The sequence below is a fragment of the Urocitellus parryii genome, chromosome 4 (assembly GCF_045843805.1).
Source record: "Urocitellus parryii isolate mUroPar1 chromosome 4, mUroPar1.hap1, whole genome shotgun sequence".
Lineage (NCBI taxonomy): Eukaryota > Metazoa > Chordata > Mammalia > Rodentia > Sciuridae > Urocitellus > Urocitellus parryii.
In genome coordinates, this window is record NC_135534.1 from 159,477,449 (window position 1) to 159,498,642 (window position 21,194).

General features: G+C 33.6%; 1 protein-coding gene across 2 annotated transcripts in view; it reads left to right on the top strand.

The window, feature by feature from the left end:
- The window catches only part of Cntln (centlein), a 291,783-nt gene that overhangs the window by 189,317 nt on the left and 81,272 nt on the right, over positions 1-21,194 (top strand). For both annotated transcript variants that reach the window (XM_026397573.2, XM_026397574.2), the window contains exons 14-15: positions 11,670-11,761; positions 19,058-19,581. In XM_026397573.2, coding sequence (XP_026253358.2) covers positions 11,670-11,761; positions 19,058-19,581 — 616 coding nt within the window. The remainder of the gene's footprint in view (positions 1-11,669; positions 11,762-19,057; positions 19,582-21,194) is intronic.

Sequence of the window (21,194 nt, forward strand, 5' to 3'; positions counted from 1 at the left end):
TTTGACCTAGCTATTGCCCTTCTCGGACTATTCCCTGAAAACCTTAAAAGAGCGTACTTACTACAGGGATACTGCCACATCGATGTTCATAGTAGTACAATTCACAATAGCTAGACTGTGGAACCAACCCAGATCCCCTTCAATAGATGAATGTACAAAAAAAATGTGGCATTTATACACAATGGAGTATTACGCAGCACTAAAAAATGACAAAATCATGGAATTTGTAGGGAAATGGATGGCATTAGAGCAGATTATGCTAAGTGAAGCTAACCAAGCCCTAAAAAAACAAATTCCAAATGTCTTCTTTGATATAATGAGAGCAACTAAAAACAGAGCAGGGAGGAAGAACATGAGGAAAAGATTAACATTAAACAGAGACATGAGGTGGGAGGGAAAGGGAGAAAGAAGGGAAATTGCATGGAAATGGAAGGAGACCCTCATTGGTATACAAAACTACATGTAAGAGGTTGTGAGGGGAAAGGGAAAAAAAAAAGCAAGGGAGAGAATTAAATTACAGCAGATGGGATAGAGAGAGAAGATGGGAGGGGAGGGGAGGGGGGATAGTAGAGGATACGCTAGGTAGCAGAATACAACAGTTACTAATATGGCATTATGTAAAAATGTGGATGTGTAACCCATGTGATTCTGCAACTTGTATTTGGGGTAAAAAAATGGGAGTTAATAACCCACTTGAATCTAATGTATGATATATGATATGTCAAGAGCTTTGTAATGTTTTGAACAACCAATAAAAAAAAGATTGATATGACAGGATTTATTATTACCTAATTTTCTGCAGTCTCATTATTTCCCTTGTACTTTTGGTTGTTGACAGTTTATACTTAATAATTAATTTTCCTTTATCCTTCTTCTTGCTTTTGTCTCAATTCCTATTGTTCCACTTGCTCTTACTTAGGTCATTACTGACTTTTAAAAACCAGTATCTGAACCCTTCCATTTTTACATCTTTAATTTTTTAAAAAGGCTTAAAATTTTTTGAATATTTATTTTTTAGCTGTAATTGGACACAAAATCTTTATTTTATTTACTTTTAATGTGGTGCCGAGGATCAAACCCAGGGACTCTCATATGCTACGTGACTGCTCTACCACTGAGCCCACAACCACAGCCCCCATAAAGGCTTAAATTGATTATATTTATTTCGAATGAAATAGAAAGAAGTTGAGGTGAATTCAAATCAGAGTTGCCACAGTGGCACAAGGCTATAATCCTAGCTACTTGGAAGACTGAGGTGGGAGAATCACAAGTTGATGGCCAGCATGAATAACTTAATGATACGCTACCTCAAAATTTTAAAGAAATTTTAAAAAGGGCTGAAGATTTAGCTTAATGGTAGAGCACTTGTCTAGCTTAATGGTAGAGCACTTGTCTAGCATATGTGCAGTGCTAGATTCAATTCCCAAGACTACTCACTTAAAAAGAGGTAAATGAACTATTAAACTTTAGATAAATATTTTGATTCAAGAGATAGTATAACTCTGTCTATGTTGAGCAAGAAAAGTTACAAAATTATAGAAGATACAACTACCATGTATTTTTTAAAGTATTTCAGTTTAGGAGTATTGTAAACAGGGTATCATTAACAGAGACCAAACATGTTTATTTCATTCCACAGGGTCAGAATTTATTTAATAGCAATAAATTCACATACTACACACTACATTTATTGATGGCAGTTGACTGAATACTTGTGGGTTACCTGGTAGTCATAAACCAGACAATTACAGGTTCTTTAATTCCAGTCTTAATTTCCAATGTCTGCAACATTCAGATTATACTTTGGACAAATATACACACATATACTCACCCATACAAAAGTATATGCACACACATATACATAAACATATACATACATATATGTATAGAAAAACTGAGAAAGGGTTAAGGCAGCCACAGGGCTTTAGGAGGCTGAACTGAGAGCAAAAGCAGAAAGCAGATATGAGTGCTGTTATTGTAGGTGGTTCATAAAATTAAGAACCAGCCAAAGAACTTGTTCAGGGTGCAGAGCTATCAAAGTTCAGGAACTTATTCTAAGTTCCAAGGTCCACATGGATGACAGCTTCAGAGTATCAGCTTGAGGTGTCACTTTGAGGTGGACTACAAGTGGTCATCAAGGGCAGGAGAAGCTGTACTCTGCTAAAGCTCAAGGACAAAGATTCCAAGGTTCATCATTGTAGAAATTTTCCTAGGAAAGGCTCTTGAAAATACCAGGTAACAGGGTCAGTGTGCTGCTGTGTCCAGTCTCAGGGTACTTCTCCTTTTATGGGCCTTGAGTGAAAGGCTTGCTTTTTTTTTTTAAAGAGAGAGTGAGAGAGGAGAGAGAGAGAGAGAATTTTTAATATTTATTTCTTAGTTCTCGGCGGACACAACATCTTTGTTGGTATGTGGTGCTGAGGATCGAACCCCGGCTGCACGCATGCCAGACGAGCACGCTACCACCTGAGCCACATTCCCAGCCCAAAGGCTTGCTTTATTTGATGGTCTGGTTTGATTAGCTCGTAAACCTGATTTTTCCACTATGATTTTGATACATTCATGCAGGGCTTGTGAGTAATTCAGTAAATTCACAAATAGTCATCTTTATTAACACAATTTATTTATCAATTTGTGCCTTATGGTTTTGCTAGGCAGATGGTAGTTGTTTACTTGTATAAACAAGGTGTAGAATCATTCTACCTCAGCACTTAAACTCAAAATGAACTAGCTGATGACAAACTATTGCTGTATGAAATGGAGTGACTCAGATTTAGGCACAGCCTGAAAACTGCTATTTTGTACATCATGGAATAACTCAGAACAGGGTATACCTGCTCTCTACAAGGGGCATTTAAATTAAAATATTGCTATGCAAGATAAATGCCAGTATTTTTACAAAAACATTTCTCACAGGGTCTTCCTTAATTGCTTACTCCCTCACCATTGCTGAAGTTGGCTTTGAACTCATGATCCTCTTGTCTCTGCTTCCTGAGCCACTGGGATTACAGGCACGTGCCTCCACACCTAACTTAATTAATTATTTACACACACACACACACACACACACACACACACACACACACATGTATATGTATTTTTTTTCTTGGTTAACCAGATATAATTGACTGTATTCTTTCCTTCAAGAAGGAATCACAACTGCTGTATTTCTTAGAGCCTATGTTTTTGAGAACATATTACAACTATCTTTATTTTTAAGGGATAAATTTGGTATAATTTTATTGGACAATATCTTTTCCCTCCAGAACTTTCTCGATGTCATTTATTTTTTAAAAGAAAACATTGTTATGGACATATGTTAAGGAGGTACTGAGGTTGTATCATAAATATTGTCACCTTTATTATTTCTTTATTTATTTTGGTACTGGGAACTGAATCCAGGGGTACTTTATTAGTGAACCATACTGCTGGTCCTTCTTACTTGTTCTTAAAATTTTGAGACAGGGTCTTGCTAAATGCTAAGGGTCTTTGCTAATTTGCAAGGTGACTTACTTTAGCCAAAGTTGTGTGGGTGGAAGTTACATTATGTCAGTACCAAAACCAAGCCTCAAAGGCTCTGTGTGTATGTATGTATGTGTATGTGTGTATGTATATGTGTGTGTATATATATATATATATACACACACACACACACACACACACACACACACACACACACACTTGCACCTTTGTGGTCAAGAATCAGAAATGTGGAGAAATGAACTTAACTTTAACAGACTAGACTGAAATGGAGCTGGACTAGATGACACGCAACAGGAATAACTGTTTCAACCAACTCACATACCCATATGCAATAAATAGATGCTTATTTTATGAATGAGTTTTCCCATTCGCTTATTTCTTGTATTGTTTAATTGAAACACAGGCCCTCAGTTTTTCAGTAATGAACACCATAAGTGATGTTTATGAATATTCTTGGAGTTGTAAGAAAGATGGAGGAGTCTGTCTAGCTTCTGGCTAACTTGGATATGCACTTTTTCAGGCCTGACCATAGGTAATTACATAGACTTTAAATGGTGTGCCTTATACGGGAAAGCTGCCCTCCTACAACCAGAGTTGGCATATAGCCACTGTTCTGCAGTATCTAAAGGGAGTTACTTGGTCACTGAGCAAGTGCCCAAGACTCCCTGGCCAACATACTCTTAGAAACATCTGTGTCCCTAGCCTCTGTCCTTTCTCCATTTGGAAGCTGCTTTACTGGTTACCCTTTGGCTGAGGGTTCCTCTGCACAGATCTACTTAGGAAGTAGAGAACTTGCAATAAACTTGAAAACACTTTTCCTCATTTTAAAGACCCAGTGTGGGAGCTGGGGTCGTGGCTCAGTGGTAGAGCACTCCTCTAGCACATGTGGTGCACTGGGTCTGATCCTCAGCACCACATAAAAAAAAATAAATAAAATAAAGGCATTGTGACCAACTACAACTAAAAAATATATATTAAAAAAAATCTGATTCTGTGCTTTTTTTCTCCTGGCTCTTGTCTTAGGCTCAAGGTACACAAAACTAGTGGAAGGAAACTTTTGTTTGGAGCTCACTTGATATTAAGACAACTCCCATGTCAGTGCTGATGAGAGAAAAATAGAATACAAAAGTAGGCACTTCCCCCTTTTCAGCCTCTTCCTTATAATATCTCAGTAAATAATTAAAGGCAAATATATAACTTTGATTTTGGCTTGTTGTCTTAGCTACTCACACATTTAGCAGCTCAGATCTCTACTACATAGCTAAATTCTTGGCAGAGATGGTGGGATTACAGTATCGATTTATTACTCAATGAACTGTAATTTTCAGTGAAGACATTTAGTGTGATGGGGGCATAAGGCATTCAGATGGGAGATATAGAGGAGGTAGAACTGATTTCAGAGGACATGCTCAAAGGATATGTTTAACTTGTAAAAATAGCCAGAGGCAAATAGGTAGCAGGAGTAAAATATATCTACTACAAGAAGTTTCTATTCACCTAGGCTTGGGATTTATCCAGGGAAAATATGTTCAATAAAAGTAGGCCTGGGGGACCAAATTTACCCTTCCCATAGAATAATTAAAAACTAAACAATATATGCAAAAAATGGGTTTTATACCTTGGGTATATACCTATGTCATCTCCGAGAAGGGGGACACAAAATTATAATTACCCCAGTTTGCTGCCTAGAGAACTTATAAGCCACAGCACAGAAATGAAGAACCTAAGTGAAGTCTGGAAATCTTCCTAAATTAAAGAGAAAGATCCTGGGTTCCAGTGTGATCAAGAAAGCTGGAGAGGATGCTATGTTAGAGAATCTGCTCTTCTACATTGCTTTGAAGATATGTAGAAGGTCCTGCTCAAGTTGTTAACTATGTACTAAATTAGCACGTGGATGCAGGGAAACTACCCAAGCTTAAGGAAAAACATCATTCAAAAGGATTAAAGGAAACAATCTCCAGACTCGAAGGTCCAATGGAGTTCATTCTCCGCCAGCATAGAAAGGAAAAAAAAATTTTTTTAAAGACAGTATACAATCAAAGAATGACAGAATTCTTATTAGAAACAATTGAAGCCATAAGGTAGGAAAGTACATTTTAAGTACTAAAAGAAGAAAGAAACCTGTCCATGTAGAATTCTATACTTAGCAAAGATAGCTTTCAAAAATGAAGACAAAATAGAGATTTTCTTTTCCATGTGTCAAACCAAATCACATGGCCAACCTTAACTACAGTGGAGCAGGGATCTATATTTCAGATCCTGAGAAGTTAATAAAGCATTTGCTGAATAATAATATACCATCCTGTGATTCAAAAGTATAAACCAATGCCAGAAAATACTCATGTTGCAAATACATGGGTTTCTAGATGGTCTGGTTCAATCCAGAATGGAGTAAATAAATTATAAATTTTAGACTTTCCCTAATAAATATTACTTAAATGGAAACACTGGAAATTTCATAATAGATGGGCAGAGGAAAATTTGAGTTTGTAATTTCTAGCAAGTATCCCAACTTTCCTTAATATTAAGAAAAGATTGTGGGTGAATACATACCCAAAAGAATCTGACTGAATAAAATTAGACCTTGGGAAATGGGTACCTTATTTTGACATAGAGATGAGTCAAGGGAACATTTTTAAGTACCTTCATGCTTTTTTCAAATAAAGTCGAAACTTCATTTGCAATAATAATGTCAAAATATTATTTACTTCTTAGAATAATTAATATTAAGTAATTCTTTATGGCCATAATTGAATGCATAGTAATTAATCTATTGGGATATACCTTTGTGCCTAAATATTTAAAGAAAATAATTGTTATAAATCCATGTACTTTATTTTTTATAAAGAAAGGGATGGTCAAACTCAGATTTTCTTACTCTACTTATAATTTCCATGATCAATATAAGACTATTTCCTCTAGCCCTACTCTTCCTGGATATAGATCTCCTGATGTTATATTACTTCCTAATCTAGTAACTTCCTATTGAGAATAAAGCCCAAATTCCTTAATCCCATTGCTATTTAACCTTTGCCTACTTCATTGGTCTTATATTTCATATGGTTAGCTTTAATTTTCTATCGTGGAATGAAAAATTGACAAAATAAAAGCCAAAATGTGTTAATCATCTAATAGTCCTGGGAAGTTGTGCTTGATATTCTCTTTCTTTCCTGTCACTTCCATCTAGAAAGATTTGGACTACAGTATCCCTTCTAATCAGAAGCCTTTCTCTGCTCTTTTTCTTTGTGCCCTCAATATATTCTGTGTACATTGTGCATATAAAATATATACTTTACATATATAAATATATATAAATATTTTAATCACATTAATATAATTTTACATAATCTATACATATAAGTTTTGGGATTGCTAATATTACACTTGAGATCAAGCTTCCTTCTAATTGTTGCATTAAGAATATAAATAAAGTAGGTTCACCAGATTGGGGATGGGGGAATTGAGGGAAAGGAAGAGGGGTGGGAATGGGAAAGACAATAGAATGAATGAGACATAACTTTCCTGTGTTCATATATGAATACACAATCAGTGTAACTATATATCAGGTATAACCACAAGAATGGGAAATTATATTCCATGTATGGATGATATGTTAACAAACATTCTACTGTTATGTATATAACTAAACAGAACAAATTTTAAAAAAAGAAATATAGATAAAATAACAAATGAAACAAACTATGAAAGTAGTAAATTTAAGATGAAGAAATTTTTTTAAAGAACTAAGAGAATTAATATCAGGAATACAGGGAAATGCTAAAATCAGTTGCAACAAAAGTAAATTAGCACAAATAATTTGTTATATAAATTATAAACACCAATTCAAATATTAAACTTCCCAAAGCTAATTCATTTAAATGTAAAAATAAGGATTAAAATGTAGTCAAACACTTGAAAATAGAAAAAAATAGTTTAAAATATTAAAATTATTTTCAAATTATGTGCTTAAGAAATAGCATAAAATTAAGAGGAGGGTATTACAAGGTAAAGGAACTGAATATAGCATACTCAAATATTTATGACCCAACCTTGTGAATTAATGAGATCACGGATCCCTGATTAAAGACATTTTTTAAGGCCAAGAAACCTATGTACTAGGTATAGTTTACAATGAAGAAAATGCAAAAATATAATAAACAAGCAAACAAAAATTATTCATTCTTCCATCTCCCCACATTTCTTCATAGAAAAATATGCTTTGATTGTTCTGGCAGCATCCTCTTCAGAATAGTTGTGACTGGTAACAGAAATGACCTACTTCTCTTTTAACTTAACTGATTGAATAAATTCTTCCCAAGACTTCTGAGATAAAGTCAAAGGGCATAGGTTGAATCTCAAGGAAGATATGCCACATATTAATAGTAGTAGTCATATGAAATGACTATAAAGATTCTGTCCTATGCACCAAAAGCAATTGATTTCTTGCTTTCCTCCAAGAGAAATGGGACTTTATTTTTTATTGACTTATGGTCACTTTTCAGAGAAGATAGGTCAAATTATGATCAGTGAATCTATCTTACGTAAGACAGCATTTAACAAAACATAAAAGTTTTTTTGTAAGGCAGGTCTCACTGATTATTACATGTTTATTCCTAATTCATTTTTCTGAAATTGTACTGATTGAGCTGATTTTCTTCAAGCTTCTGACAGTAATTAAATGGGATGTTTCCTCCTTCCTTCAATTCTAACACTACTTTCAGTCAGTGCAGACTTCCAGGTTAAGGTTTCAGTTCCAAAAGACTTCTCTTACTTCAGATGCCCATTGGCAAATCCCAGATTTCCATTTGTGTTTTTCTGACCAGCCAACTTTATGTTGGGGGTTCCCATAACACTTCTGCAGACTTGATAATTTATTAGAGTGGCTCAGAAAAAGACTTTATTTACTACTAAACAGATTGTTATGTGGCATTTGACTTAGAAATAGCCAAATAGAAGAGATGTCTAGGGCAAGGTATGGAGGGAGGGACACAATTCTTTCATGCCTTTTATGGATTTGCCACCCTCCCAAGACCTAGATGTGTTTACCATTGAACACGTTGAAACCCATTGTTAGGTCTTTTAATTGAGGTTCTGTTACCTAGGCATGATTGGTTAAATCATTGACCATTGATGATTGGATCCGATCTCCAGCCCTTCTTCTTCCTTCTACAGAAATCTGACAGTGGGTCTAAAAATTCCAGCTTTCTGATCACATGATGAATTTCTCTGGCAACCACCCCCTATCCTGAAGTTATATATGAATCCACCAAGAATTGTTTGATTAGCATGAATTCTGGTATGGTTGAAAGGAGCTTTTCATGAATAATAAAAGATGCTCCTTTGATCAATCAGGAAATTCTAAAGGTTTTAGAAGCTCTGCTTCAGGAACTCTAGGCAAAATCAAACATACATAGTTTTATTGTATTATAAGTACTTCTATATTAAAACTGTTATTTTGCTTTTCTTAAAAATGAAATAGCATTATTCTTTGGGAAATTGTTCATAAACAAATTAATACTTATGCTAATAGGTTGTTAAAATAATGTGTTAATATAGTTAAAATAATCTGGAGAATAAGCAGTTAAAATTTGCAGAGGAATTTAGTTATTTAATGCAGTGACGGGGCTCAGAAAATAGTATCTCAAAGTATGATGCTTTGTCATGCCAAGCACTTTGAATGAAGGAAAATTGGAAGGCCTTCGAAGCAGTCTTAGAATCGAGGTCTCTCTAACTTTCCTTGTTTCTGTCACCCTAGCTCAGGGAGAAGCTCTTTTTGAAGTTCCCTATTGGACTAAAGGGAAATTTTCCAAAAGAAAAGCACTTGTCTTGGACTCCCTTTCTAAATCTCATTAACCACAAAGACTAACTCACAGAAAAGAAGATTAAAAGGTATCCACTGTTTTGTACCAAAGACATCGTTTATTACTCTGATGATTATCATGTGAAAGAGTTTTTATCTGCATGATAAGACAATTATTGTTGTTAGTGCAGTTCAACCCCTCACTTTGTCCAAGTCTGTTGTCTATTCTTCAGGCCCATTTACCTTTCCTAAAAAATCATTTACTTAGCTCTTTAATTTATTTTGATATCTTCTTCCATTTCCTTCTCCCCTAGTGAGAGAGTATTGAAGCTTCAACCAGCTACCCTTTCTTTTAGTGTTCATATTTTGTTCCTGTACCCATGTGTGCATTAGCAAAATGGTGTACCTTTTGACCTGTGAGTCTATTGTCAGTTTATGTCAACAGAATTAAAGACTCAAACCTTCAGAGGGAGTGGAAGAATTCCTCTTGACTCCTATAGTTAGCCAAGAGTATTAAAATAGGAATATAGAAAATAGAATAAGTTTAACTATACATATTAAAAATTAAAAAGATGGAGGGAGAAGAAACACCTAAGAAATATTACAAATCAGAATGAATTTCTATAGTAGATTTAAATATTTACAACCAAAATCTTAAAAATAAACCTCCTGTGAAGTGAGATCATACTAACACCCATTGTCTTAAAAAAAAAAAGAAAGTATATGTTTCTAGCTATGTTCTCTTAGTTCATTTCCCAAATTCCAAGATCTTTGAAGATAAGACAATGAAGACAAGAGAATTGGTTCCTTGTTTCTTTCTATGCCCTGAGTCTAACTGCTTGAATGTTCTTTATAAAACCTTTGAAGGCAAAAACAAAACAATTTTTCAACAGTAAACCTCAGGTGAATACATTTATCCAGTTTATCAGGGGGTCTTACATATACCTGGGGCAAAAAAAGCATCAGAGAATTTTATTTAATCAATTTTTAGCATTTATTTTTATTAGCATTATTTAGCCATTGTTAGCACTCTGTGCTCTTTGACTATAGAACTTATTTTTAAGAGTAAATATTTCACTCAGAACTGTAACATATTTAAATGACTAGAACAGATGAGTTGTATTTGCATATTATTTATTTTTTAAAGAGTATTTTAAATGAATTCAGTACCATGTTGTTAAGGGACTAGTAAAAGAAACTTGGGAATGGATAGATTATTATCAAGGTAAAGGTACTTATTCCCCAGATAGCAAATTCTACCTATTCTAGCTTTTATTTTCCTTAGGATAGTGTTCTATTTATTTCATGAGTACAGAAGTTTTAATTGGGTATGTCATGTTTCAAAGACAAAAGAAATGCCTAATTCACTCTAACAAACTTGTTAGTCACTGTTTATACCAAGAGGATTTCTACTCTACAGAGAATAATATTGTTTTCTTTTTCCTTTGTTGATTAATCAAAGTTTTACACTGACCTACAGTAGTCAAGCATACTTTAAAGCAAAATCATCTCAGGCGAACACAGATATGTATCCTTTCAGCTTTTGTGTATTCTTTTGTGCCCCTTTTTTGTTCTTTAAGAAATGTTATATTTCAAGAATAATACATTAGGAATATATTCAATTTGTGACTACATTTTATCTGATAAGAAAAATGTTACAGGTTTTAGTAAATTTCACTTTTTAGTAATATTAACAGAAAATTTATCATTTTTTTCCTTTGAAGTTGTTTAGTTACTTGCATATTTTTGCTTAGTTCAAAAGGTTTTTGGTAGGTAGTTGCATAACCAGCATGGAAATGACTTGTAGAAGCAACTTAATATATATATACTTAGGTTTCTGTTTATTTTGAAGTCATAGTTTTTCTGGAAACGTGATTTTTATGATTTACCCTGCCAAGCTCATGGATCCTTCACTTGAACAAAAGGTTTTAGTAGGGGTGTTACAGTTTCAGTCCACCCTAATTCTGTTACTGTTTGCTTTGTTCAGCAATCACTCTGATCCTCCTGGCAGGGAACAAGATTCAGAGAACAAAACTAGTAGTGACTGTGTAGATAAAAAGGCAATGAATTCTGCTTTTAAGGCAAAGGGGGAATAGTCTACAAAAGAATGAAAATGGGAATAAAAGTATAGCATTGTTAACCTGCAGATCTATTGTACTTTTGAAAATCTTAACACTACAGAAAAAAAAAAGCGACACTACAAAGACATATAATTGTGTGACTGAAAATCTTGAAAAAGATCACTATTTAGTTACTGGCCAAATACTTGACAAAAAAAATATATTCAATTATTCATAATTGAAAAACCACAGAACAGTTTTTCTTAAAATGATAGGACAGTGTTTCTGCAATGTACAAGCACCATAATATATTATTTATTCTCGTCCAGAACAAGTCTTTAGATACCGTGAAGATGATGGGGTCAAGAAGAGTACTCCAGAGAAGAATGGGAAAGAAATATTGGAGCAGACATTACAGAAGGTAGTCTAATCTTTAAGATATTGAGCTGAGCAAGTTAAATCTGAATTTTAACATAAAGGATTATATTTTAAAACGAGGGCTCATGAACTTAAACCTTGTGTGAATTCTTAATTTAAATTCATAATTCAAAATCATTGGCTTGCCAAAATGGGGTAAAAAAAATCAATGTTAGTGATATAAATGTGTAAACACTATGCTTCCATTGACATAGACTAAAATATTTTCAAAGATAAAATGGAGAGTGTTGAAAACAGTTGAAGTTAACAGAATTTAGATGATATGTGCTTATTAGTTGTAACTGAGCAGTTTAAGTTTAAAATGGGTCATGATGAGACTCTGTGCTACTTTAAAACAAACGTACAGATTTACAATATTTGGACCAAAAAATGGAGCATAATTAGAGCTCTTACACTTCCAGTATATTTAACATTTTGTACTTGAAAATATGCATAGTTTATCCCATTTTATATAACAATTTGCCATATGATTTAGTACAGCTTTTTATTTAAGACTGTTGTCAGCCCTGTAGTCAAAATACAGCTTGCCTTTCATTGATGGTAAAATGCTGTTTTAAAATCTTAACATTTAGCTTGGTGCTGGGGGTGCATGCCTGTAATCCCAGTGACTTAGGAGGCTGAGGCAGGAGGATTGCAGCAAGTTAAAAGCCAGTTTCAGCAAAAGCAAGGCACTAAGAATTCAGTGAGACCCTGTCTCTAAATAAAATATAAAAAAAGGTCTAGGGATATGGCTTAGTGGTCAAGTGCCCCTGAGTTCAATCCCCTATGCCTCCCCACAAATAAATAAATCTTAACATTTAGCTTTATAATGTTATACTTAGTCATATTTTTTTCTTTAAATACATTATTATCAAATTCAATGAAATGGGCTCAATTGTATTAACATTTTTGAGTATTATTATTAAAATGATCTTTAAATTATTTAGTCTTGTAATTGACTCTCATTTGACAACACTGGATTGATTTTATATTTTATAAATCTTTAATACATTACACTGGAAATGAACATGTGTGTAAATAAAAATTTAAATGTAGGTACTTATTTTTGTTGTATCTGTGAATTGACTTGTAGGAAATCTAGTGATTTATAGCAGATGATGTGATTCCCTGTACATTTAACACTTGGTATATAGTCAGATAACAAAGGATGTCATCTCATTGTTTCTGAATGGCATATATCGGATTAACAAGTAGTGGCACTCCCTCCTCCACAGAAAATCTTAACTGAACTTCTCTAGAAATCTTTACCATATTTGATTTTAGGACTATCAGCAAAAGAGCCTCTACAAAAGAGTTCAATGTAGATAAACTTCCTATTTTCCTGTTGCTCTATTTTACTTGGCCACTGGCCTAGAAGAAATCAGCACTCCAGGTGCTGAATTCACCTTTACTAGTTTTTCACAAACATTTATCCAATATAGTAGTTTGTAGAAGTGTGTTTGCAAATGCAAATGTGATTTTAAAAAGACAAATCTTTTAACAAGGCCTCTGGCCTTGAGCTGGAACTTCACTGAGATGTCTAAGTTTCTAAGAGAAGTTACCAATTGGGCTCCATGGTAACAGCTGGGCGGGGGAAGGGGAGAAGAAATTCTCCCCTTCTCAGGCACTGTCCTTGAAGGGTTAACTTGCCCAAAACAGTGAAAGAAAAAGCTGCTATGTGTGAACTTCTGCAGATTGTGAACTTCTGACCCCCTCCTCTTACATGCTGGGTATAAAGTTCTGAAACTGCTTGAACTCGAGATTCAGGAGATTAATTGATTACACTGAAAGCTGTACCCAAACCTGGCTGCAGCCAAATAAAACTGATTCCTGCTATCTTACATGCCCTGCTTCCTCTATCCCCTACAACAAACATAGTAACTGAAAACAAGAAATGTTCATGTTCATTTATCTTAAAAGTAAAAGGAATAACTGAAAAATTATCTGTACTACTAAACCAAGATTTCATATGGTTTATGCTTGTTTCAAAACAATATTTTTGTTTGCCAGGTTTTGTATAATTTTTGTTTCTATGAATATGTAATGTTACTGTTTATTGCTCTAGAATAAAAATCCAATAGTAATCTATTATTTCATTCTAACTACCATAAATGACTGATAGATCCAGAATCTACTCTAAGACCTAGAAAATCAAGAGAAATTATTTTCATTGGAGTGTGTGTCAAATTAAGATACTAATTTGCCACTTTTTTTTATTAACCTAATGTAGTTCTATTGGTTGTGCTTTAATTCCTCCTGGTTGAATATCTTTATTTTAAAAGGATATATATGAAACTTATTCAAAATTGATTTAAAAGACAGTAGCAAGATGCAAACAATATTTGTATATATATTAGAAATGAAGTAGATAAGCATATTGTATTTTTTAATAATTTTTAATTTTTTTATAATTTTAATTAGTTATACATAACAGTAGAATGCACTTTGATATATCATACATAGATGGGGTATAATTTCTCATTTTTCTGAGTGTACATGTTACAGAATCATATTGGTCATATAGTCTCATATATAAATAAAGTATTAGCATATCATAATGTTATTGACTGAAATATGTCCTCTGGAAATTTACATGTCAAAGTTCTAATCTCTTTTATCAGAATTGGATAGAGTCTTTAACAAATTAACTAAGTTATAATAAGGTTATTAGCTTAGGTCCTTAATTCAGTATACTGGTATCCTTATAAAAAAGGAATTAGGACAAAAACCAGAGTGAAAACCATGTGACACAGGGAAGATTGCTACTTACAGTGAAATGAGCAGAACCTCAGAAGAAATTAACCGTGCTGATTCCTTGTTCTCTGTCTTTTAAACTTCAGAACTAAGACAAAATAAATTTCTGTTTAAGCTGCTCACTCTATGGTACTTTGTTATAGCAGACTTATAAAACTAATGTACACACTTTACAATGACAGGTGTTTTATTTCAGTTATGAAAAGAATTAACTCTTGGATACTTATTATTTTAGATGTTCAGTACTGAGATAAAGTAGGGGCTTGAAATGATTTAAAACACAATCCAAATGCCTTTCACAATTCCTCAGATTTTCATTCTTAAAGTAATTTTAACAGTTCTTGAGACGTGCCTTGAATAATACCTTAATAGATACCATGGATTTTCTCTCTTCAAAATCTTTAGAAGTAGTGTCTTTGTTATCTGTCCTCTACTTTAAACTTAAAGTCAAATAATTTTGAACAGTTCTTATGACTAAACTAGATTCACATTTGGTTGTTAACAGACTATAAACCACAGATCTTTTTAGTTAGTATGTGTAAGGGCAGAGAGATGCAACACTTGTACAACAAAGGTTAGGTTAAGGGAAAAGCATAAATTTATTTAATCAAAGTTTTAGGTGATGTGCAAGGATTCAGAAATGAAGACCTAAAGAGCCAGGGAAAACTATCTTTTTTTTTTTTTTTTTTTTTTTCTGGGAGGACAGTACTGGAGTTGAATGCAGGGCCTCTCACATGATAGGCAAGCACTGTACCACTGAGCTCCATCCCCAAAACTATCCACTTTTATGCTTAGATTCTATGAATCATGGAAAGCTGTGTTGAAAAGAATTGGGGAGAAGTATATGACCCAATAACAGACTAAGGGGGATAACCCAGAAAAGCCTGGTTGCTCAGATTCTTTATGGCCTCTCTGTGTAATATTCTCAGCCCCCCCCCCACCCACCAGGCATGGGGCAGGTGACAAGAGTAGGTAGAGAGTGACCTTTCTTTGTATTATGACATTTTTAGGGAGAGAGGAGTTGGAGTTTCAATGAAATTTTGGTTATCATGCAGTAGGGAAACATAAGGGCAGGAGGTCAGAGAGACCTTTCTTCTGAGGCCCTTCCAATGCCCTTTAGTTCAAAGTACTCAGCTTGCCAAAGTACCATTCTTTGGGGTATTGTGTACTGAGCCTAACATATGTAAAATTTTCCTGAATTGTACCCAAATTTAAATAGATGTTAATCAAAAAGAAAATAAAAATCCTCTAATTTCTAGAATTGAAATCTCAAATTTAAGGTATTTACTTACTATATGTTTATGTTTTACTTTAATCAAAACTATAAAGTTTATTTAATGGCTAATCAACATACTTAGAATAAGTAATTATATTTTAGCTCAATGAATTTTAATAGGCAGCTGTTAAGATAATAATAATATAAACAATAATGATGATAATTGTTTAGAACTTGTTGTTTTCCAGAATTTGTTATGATCATGTTTAATACTCATAATAAACCTGCATAGTAGACATTACTCGTCCTATCTTTCAGATGAGAAAACTAAAGGTAAAATGGGTTAATTATCTTACCAGCTAAATCATCCAGAGCTGGAAATGAGATACAGACCTGACTCAAAATTCTGTTCCTTCTAATTCACACTGATTCTTATTTATACTTTTATACTAACATTTCCAAAGTCAGTGTTAAGTGCAGCTGATTGTTTGTACAAAATAGTGGTTTTTAAAAATAGAATTCATTCTACATACCCTACCATGGACATGCTAAAATATTTTAAAATGTATTTATGGAAGTATATTGTTTGGGGTAGTCTTTAAAGCCCTACTAAAGGAAGTTGGAGAGAGTATAAAGGTAATATTCTTGTTTGTCTGTAGCATATTTTATTAAAGTGGGAATAAAAATTGAAGATAGAGTGATTTGGAAGAAGTAACAAGGATCAGCCAGAGTTTATATTTTCTTGAACACTATTTTTTTTGTCACACTAATCTGCTCTCAAATAGAGTAATTGCATTGAGAAGGAACAACATAATCTCTCTCATAGAAATACACAAAGATATGTAATAGTCTGGTATAACCTCTACTCTCAGTCAAGAAAAGGTCTAATAAGGGCCATATCATACTGTGGAATGAAGGGATTAAAATTAGATGAGATTCTTCTTATTATGTTGGTAAATACCCCATGCTCCAGAGTAGGATAGCTAGTCAATAAATGACTGTTCAAATTATTTGAAGCTACTTGAACTCACAATAAAAATAGGGGGAAATAGCAGGATGGATAAATCAAAGATGACCTGAAACTTGTGTTTGGAAAACAATTTTCTATATTCATCATTATAGAGTTCACTAAACTGGGAAATGTTAAGAATATGTACAAGTCTTATCTTATATATTCCTTTTTATTCGGGGGTGGACTTAGGTATGCTCTACCACAGGGCTACATCCTTTTTTTTTTAAAAGGTCCTTTTTTTTAATACTTTATTTACATTTTTTAGTTTTCGGCAGACACAACATCTTTGTTTGTATGTGGTGCTGAGGATCGAACCCAGGTCGCACCCACGCCAGACAAGCGAGCTACCGCTTGAGCCACATCCCCAGCCCCCCTAGTCCTTTTTAAACATTTTTATTTTTATTTTGAGACAGGTTTGCGCTAAATTGTCAAGGATGGCCTTGAACTTGCAATCCTTCTGTTTTAACCTCCCAAGTAACTGGGGTTACAGGCATGTCCCAACACACCTGGCTATCTTGTACGTTTCTGGAATATTGTTAATTCACATCATTTATTGTTGTCTTAGTCCCTTCAAGCTACTATAACTAAATACCAATAAACTGAGTAATTTAAAAACAATGGAAATCTCTTCACACAGTTCTGGAGTCTTGGAAGTCCAAGATTAAGGTGTCCACAGATTCCGTGTATTCTTTGTGTTGGTGCTTTCTAGTTATTTCCTAACATGATAGAAGAAGCAAGTTAGCCCTATAGAGTCTCTTATAAGGACACTAATCCCACTCAAGAGGGTCCTGCCCTTATTCCAAATTAGGTTTTAACATAATTCTGGAGGGATCAAGTATTCAAACTATCAAAGTTATCAAAAATGCTTCTCCCAGACACACACACACACACACACACACACACACACACACAGTGTAGAGAGGGAAAATATTATCTCCACAGATTTTTAAAAAATACATATGAGTATGTGTAGTTTTTTAATCATTTAGATTTCTTGCTTGTCTTCAGTTCTTTCCTGGCTTAATTGTTTGTTCCTTTTCCATATATATTTAAGTAACTCTTCTTAGATGGCTTATAGGATAGTGGAAGGGGGCACAAAATCCTGAATGTGAGTTCCAGTTCAAAGTAGAAAATGTTTATCTCTATATGTAATTAAAGTTTTCAGATTCTCTCTTTTCTGTCTGTTTTCTACTCTGGAAAGATAATCAATGGCTCTATTTACCTCATGTGTTTAAGATGATAAGGAGAGATCATGTTTATGAAACTGTTTTACAAATAGTAAAATATACTTTATAGGTAAGTTTTCCCACATAATCACCACTGCATTTATGTATATATCCAAGTATTCTATGCATCCTGTACCAAAGACAGTTTAGAAATAAATGATTTTGATGTACCATTTTTTTAAAAGCTTCACATAATGGTCATACCCCACTTTTTTTTTTTTAATTTGACATAAAATGTTCAGTGATTTTGCAGTGCAGTATGGTAGTAGGGCTTGTTATTTATTTTTCAAGATATTAATCTGATTAAGTCAACTTCTCCATGAAATTTATATACTCTTAAATCAAAATTAATTATTTTTCCTTGATGCTCAGAGTTTTGGCATTTAGATCATATCCTTTATTAGGTTTAGGTATGCAAATTGTAGTTTTTGGAATTCTTTAAGGTCAGGAAGTGTATTTACCATTGCCATGTCTTAAAACATGAACCATATTTATTGAAATAAATGGGAAAACTAATTGACATTAAGCTTTGAAATCACTATAATTTTAACTTTTAGACTTTTTTGGTGAGTTTTTTTTTTTATCACGGGCCACAGTAGGGCCACATGACTACTATAATTACATTTTTTTCTGATTTGGAAAAATAGCAGCTGTGATAGGCTGCTTTGTATTTAGTCATCACTTTTTCATATGATAAATGTTATTTACTAATAGAGTTTCTTCATATATCTGTTTTAATACTCTGTATAAATTGTTTTACTCTGAAAATTTTTTTTTCATAATGAGTGAAATATATACTCAAAGCATTTATGGTCTTAGAAAACTCTGCAGTTTATTAGCATACTTAGTTCTGTGTCACTTTGTATAGAATATTAACTTCTTTTACCATCTGTCCTATATTCAACAGATGTATTATTGCATTTTTGAATGTATTCATCTATACCACCTTAGAATTATTTAGAAATTAAGTACCTTAGATTTATTTTATCCTTGTGCTTAATGTAATTTTTCTTTCATTAGTTAGAAATGAGAATAAAAATACAGTAATTATGTTTTTTTATTTAAAAAGGTAAATTAAACTCTTTTGTTTAGGTCATTGAGTTGGAAAATCGGCTAAAATCTTTTGAGAAAAGGTCAAGAAAATTAAAAGAAGGGAATAAAAAATTAATGAAAGAAAATTATTTCCTGAAATCTCACTTAAAACAGCATCAAGAAGATGCGGAGACTAGAGAAAAAGAGCTAGAAGAGTTACGAAAGAAAAGTGAAGATGTTGAAAAAGACAAAACTGAACTTCAAGGAAAAATCAGTGAGCTACAGAGAGAAGTCACTTCCCTAAGGAAACAAGTGGCAGAAGCTAATGCATTGAGAAAAGAAAATGAAGGGCTGATGAAATTGCACCATTCAGCAGACAAAGCTGGATTAGAGATTGCCACCACAGAAGGGAGATCTGGACAGTATGATTGTAAGACAACCACGACCAAGGTTAAATTTAAAGCTGCCAAGAAAAAGTGCTCTGTGGGTCGTCACCACACTGTTCTCAATCACTCCATCAAGGTTATGAGCAACGTTTTTGAGAACCTCAGCAAGGACGGCTGGGAGGATGTGAGTGAAAGCAGGTAAGGCTCTCATTAACTTAGCTCTGTGGTGGGGACACCGTGCATATGTAAAGCACTGGCAAATGGAGATTGAATTTCAACTACTGTCGATTTGGTATTCAGAAAAAATACTGTCAGATCCTTTGAAATATCTTGGGAGGTCTTGTTCTGAGCTTATTGACTGAAATTTGCATGCAAAATTAGCCACAACTGCATGAGTATTTGAATAGGTGCCAGGAAACCCAAAAGAAGGCAATGCTTGATTTCTTCCAGTGATGCTATTTTCATGCAGTCATGAGGCTTGAAATTGACAGTTTGGCAGGTTGATTTAATTTGCTGGCCCTTTGCATATTCACCACTGACAGCTAAGGATTCCCAGGCAAGCCTACTAAGTCAGTTTAGTTATCTTGTGACATGCCAACCTGGGAGGAGAAACATTTCCCCCCCCTAATTTAGTTAGATAAATTTTGAATGACCCATTTCAGCTTGTTACCAGATGTCTACAAGCTGTTTAACATCCTTTAAATTAAGAACCATCTTCACTAATTATTTTATGTATGTATTATGCAAAGTCATTGTACTAACTTTAATTGAATGGTCGTTAAAAATTACTTCTTAAAAGTTATAAAAATTCCTACTCCTTAAATTTTTTAACCCTTAGTAAATTGCAATAGGAAAATACTAAAAATCTATATTATTTCTTTCTCTTATCTGTGGCTATACTTTTATATACACTTGAAGCACAAAGGCAGATCAATGAGACAATACCTCTTTTTTATACCTAGGTAATAGGGAAGTTCACTTTTGCCAGAATTGCTAACAAATTATCCAATTTGCTATAGTTTAAAAATGCCTGTTTCATAATGGCATATATTTCCCTTTATTTTTCATAGTTTTTGTTTTGTTTTTAAATTTACAGCAGTGGTTCTGGTTTAGATTTGAAAAGAGTGTGGATAGTTTTCTTAATCATAGACAACTGAAAAATTTTTGAAACATATTTCCAAACTAGTATAAAGGCAAAATGGTATGATACCATACCTAATCCACAATAAGGGTTAGGGCTGACATTCCTATGATAAAAGACATATTAAAAAAAGAGGAAAACATAATAGTTTATTTAATCAGTTTTACATGATAAGGTATCCTTCAGACTGAAGACTTGAAGACTCATGTAAAACTCCATTTTTATGCTTAGATTAGATGAAGAGTAAATAGTTACATAGAGATGTGATTAGACTGAAGGTTATAGTCTAATATAATAAATCAAAGGGGAGTTACAAGGCAAGATGTGTGTATTCATATTCTTCTTAGCCTCTTTTCTTGGCATTCTTTCTTCCTTGGTGTAAGGTAGACCCTTTTTGGAATGAGGGTCTTATGATCTATTACACACAAGGTAAGTGAGAGAATTTCTTTGCAGTTAGCTTCTCCACCTTTAGTTATTAAAGTGGAGAAGGTTAAAGTAATATGTTTTAAGCTTTATGGTCTGCTTTGGGGAAAAGGGTTTCTAGTTTCTGTCAACTGCCTCAGGGAAAAATAATTCTGGTCTGTGACTTATTGGGAGAATGAAGAGTCAGAGATAGGAGGGTAGGAGAAGTTCAGAAAGACTTTGTTCTGAGTCTGCTTCTCAGTCTTCT